At 68.4% G+C, this 1829-nt stretch overlaps 1 protein-coding gene across 1 annotated transcript in view; it reads left to right on the top strand.

Annotated features, from left to right (window-relative positions):
* Positions 1 to 1829, top strand: part of PLXNA3 (plexin A3) — an 11551-nt gene that overhangs the window by 4955 nt on the left and 4767 nt on the right. The window contains exons 13-19 of the mRNA XM_007957186.1: positions 21 to 166; positions 236 to 356; positions 457 to 593; positions 693 to 863; positions 1104 to 1197; positions 1286 to 1525; positions 1609 to 1761. Of these exons, the coding sequence (XP_007955377.1) occupies positions 21 to 166; positions 236 to 356; positions 457 to 593; positions 693 to 863; positions 1104 to 1197; positions 1286 to 1525; positions 1609 to 1761 (1062 nt within the window). The remainder of the gene's footprint in view (positions 1 to 20; positions 167 to 235; positions 357 to 456; positions 594 to 692; positions 864 to 1103; positions 1198 to 1285; positions 1526 to 1608; positions 1762 to 1829) is intronic.

Raw genomic sequence — 1829 nt, 5'->3', positions numbered from 1 at the left:
CCCCCCGCACTGTCCTGCAGGTCCATCCGACCATGGGTCCCAAGGAGGGAGGTACTCGGGTCACCATAGTGGGCGAGAACCTGGGCCTCTCGTCGCGGGAGCTGGGCCTGCGGGTGGCTGGCGTGCGCTGCAACGCTGTCCCTGCGGAGTATGTCAGCGCTGAGAGGTGAGTGTGCTACGCAGCCCAGGCCGGCCAGTCCCGGGCAGGCGCCCATTCACCGTCTCTCCATCTCAGGATCGTGTGTGAGATGGAGGAGTCGCTGGTCCCCAGCCCCTCGCCCGGGCCCGTGGAGCTGTGCGTGGGTGACTGCTCGGCTGACTTCCGCACGCAGTCTGAGCAGCTCTACACCTTTGTGGTGCGTGTGCCGCCCGCCCTGTCCCCTGCCGGGCGCTGGGTGCGGCCCAGCCCTTCCCGTGGCTGGCCCTGCCCTCCCCTCAGGACGGCTTCTCCCGCAGACGCCCGCCTTCCACCGAGTGAGCCCAGGCCGGGGCCCAGCAGCGGGAGGCACCCGGCTCACCATCACGGGCAGCTCTCTGGATGCCGGCAGCAAGGTCACAGTGACCGTGCGAGACGGCGAGTGCCAGTTCGTAAGGTGGGTGGGGCACGGGGCTGGGTGGCCTGGGCTGGAACCACAGGCACAGGCTGGGGCCCCGGGCCATTCCCAGCGCCGCGCCGGCCATTGCCGCCGCAGGAGAGATGCCGGATCGATCGTCTGCATCTCGCCGGCCTCCACCCTGGGCCCCAGCCAGGCCCTCATCACCCTTGCCATCGACCGAGCCAACATCTCCAGTCCCGGAGTGGTCTACACCTACACCCAGGACCCCACTGTCACGCGCCTGGAGCCCACCTGGAGCATCATCAAGTAAGGCCCTGGGAAGTGTGGCGCGGACCTGGGGGCTGGGAGCCTTGGGCACCAAGTCACGTCTCCATCAGCCAGATGGCAGGGTCACCCCAGCCTCGGGCCCCAGGTAAGGCTGCCAGCCCGGGCTGGGGGGCCCCACTCCCCTTTTGAGGCCCTGTGCAGCTGTTATAACTCTCCAGGTCTGGGCTGGGGCGGTGGGAGGGGGAACGGGAGCCTGAGGACCCTGTCTCCTGTCCCCAGCGGCAGTACTGCCATCACTGTGAGTGGGACCCACCTACTGGCGGTCCAGGAGCCCCGAGTCCGGGCCAAATACCGCGGCATCGAGACCACCAACGTGAGTGCCAGCTCCCTCACCCGCCCTAACCCTGCAGCCTCTACTTGGGTCTCCTAGGCTGCCGGGCTGCCCACGCTTGTCCCCACAGACATGCCAGGTGATCAATGACACGGCCATGCTGTGTAAGGCCCCCGGAATCTTCCTGGGGCAGCCTCAACCGCGGGCCCAAGGCGAACACCCTGATGAGTTTGGCTTCCTGCTGGACCACGTGCAGACAGCCCGCTCCCTCAACCGCTCCACGTTCACCTACTACCCTGACCCCAGCTTTGAGCCGCTCGGGCCCTCCGGTGTCCTGGATGTCAAACCTGGCTCCCACGTGGTGCTGAAGGTACCTGCCAGGGGCCGCAAGGTGTGGGCAGGGCTGGGAGAGGCGGGGGGTGGGGCCCGGGCGACGCGCTGCTCCTCCCCCAGGGCAAGAACCTGATTCCCGCAGCAGCAGCCGCCGCAGGCAGCTCCCGCCTCAACTACACGGTGCTGATCGGGGGCCAGCCCTGCGCGGTGACCGTCTCCGACACGCAGCTCTTGTGTGACTCGCCCAGCCAGACAGGCCGGCAGCCTGTCATGGTGAGTGGAGGTGGGCGAGGTGCAAAAAGGGGCAGCTGGGGAGGTGGGGCGCCGCTCACCCGGGCCTG

This window comes from Orycteropus afer, unplaced genomic scaffold (assembly GCF_000298275.1).
Source record: "Orycteropus afer afer isolate SDZICR_OR568_19922 unplaced genomic scaffold, OryAfe1.0 scaffold00713, whole genome shotgun sequence".
Lineage (NCBI taxonomy): Eukaryota > Metazoa > Chordata > Mammalia > Tubulidentata > Orycteropodidae > Orycteropus > Orycteropus afer.
The sequence above is the reverse complement of the archived record's forward strand: the minus strand, read 5'-3'. Positions and strand labels throughout refer to the sequence as shown.